The 1,018-nt window shown below is 66.5% G+C and overlaps 1 protein-coding gene across 1 annotated transcript in view; it reads left to right on the top strand.

Moving 5' to 3' along the window:
- ANKRD34C (ankyrin repeat domain 34C) overlaps positions 1-1,018 on the top strand; it is a 4,070-nt gene that overhangs the window by 1,363 nt on the left and 1,689 nt on the right. The window contains exon 2 of the mRNA XM_009892986.1: positions 329-1,018. Coding sequence (XP_009891288.1) covers positions 329-1,018 — 690 coding nt within the window. The remainder of the gene's footprint in view (positions 1-328) is intronic.

Genomic DNA, 1,018 nt, shown 5'->3' with positions numbered 1-1,018 from the left:
GGGGGACGAGGCCGTAAAGTGAGTGCACGCTCCGGCTGTGGGAAGGCAGGGCTGAGGCAGCTCCCAGCTGGCAAAGATCAGCTCCTTCTGCCCCGGGGATCCCCGAGGAGAGAAAGCCTTTCCTCCCGCTGCCGCCCACCCGCCGAGCACCCCGGGCACCCCACGGGCAGCAGGAGGCCCTGCGTGTGGGGGGCTGTGGTGCTGCCCACGGGCAGGGGGGATGGCTTTGGGGGGCTCCTAGTGCCCCAGGGTGGGGTGGACGGGCTCAGAGGGGCAGCGGGACGCGGAGCAGGGCCAGGAGCGTGACACCCCCGGGAAGGCAGGGCAGAGCCTGAAAGCCGTGTGGCTCGGCCGGCTCCTGCTGCCCCGGCTGCTGCTGGAAGGGGGGGCTTACATCAACGAGAGCAATGAGAAAGGGGAGACCGCCCTGATGGTGGCCTGCATCACCAAGCACGTCGACCAGCAGAGCATCAACAAGGCCAAGATGGTGAAGTATCTGCTGGACAATAGAGCCGACCCCAACATCCAGGACAAGTCTGGGAAAACAGCCCTCATGCACGCCTGCATCCGCGGCGCCGGGGGGGACGTGGTGTCCCTGCTGCTGGAGAACGGGGCAGACCCCAGCCTGGAGGACCACTCGGGAGCATCGGCTCTGGTCCACGCCATCAACGCCGACGACAAGGACGTGCTGCAGCACCTCCTGAATGCCTGCAAAGCCAAAGGGAAGGAGGTGATCATTATCACCATGGACAAATCGGCCTCTGGCACCAAGACTGCCAAGCAGTACCTGAACGTTCCCCCCTCGCTGGAGTTCAAGGAGAGGGCCCCCCCCGAGGTGTGCACAGCACCCTCCAGCGCCCACCTGAAAACGCCCGTCTCGGCACCTTCCCCTGCTGAGAAGGAAAGTGGCATTTTCAGCTCGCACCCATCGCACCCCGGGGACAGCCTCTCCACCAGGGCTGCCGACGAGCCCCCCTCCCCTGGCCGGAGGGCCGGCACAGCCAGGAGAGACCGACCG

This window comes from Charadrius vociferus, unplaced genomic scaffold (genome assembly GCF_000708025.1).
Source record: "Charadrius vociferus isolate BGI_N301 unplaced genomic scaffold, ASM70802v2 scaffold2799, whole genome shotgun sequence".
NCBI classification, from domain to species: Eukaryota; Metazoa; Chordata; class Aves; order Charadriiformes; family Charadriidae; genus Charadrius; species Charadrius vociferus.
The sequence above is the reverse complement of the archived record's forward strand: the minus strand, read 5'-3'. Positions and strand labels throughout refer to the sequence as shown.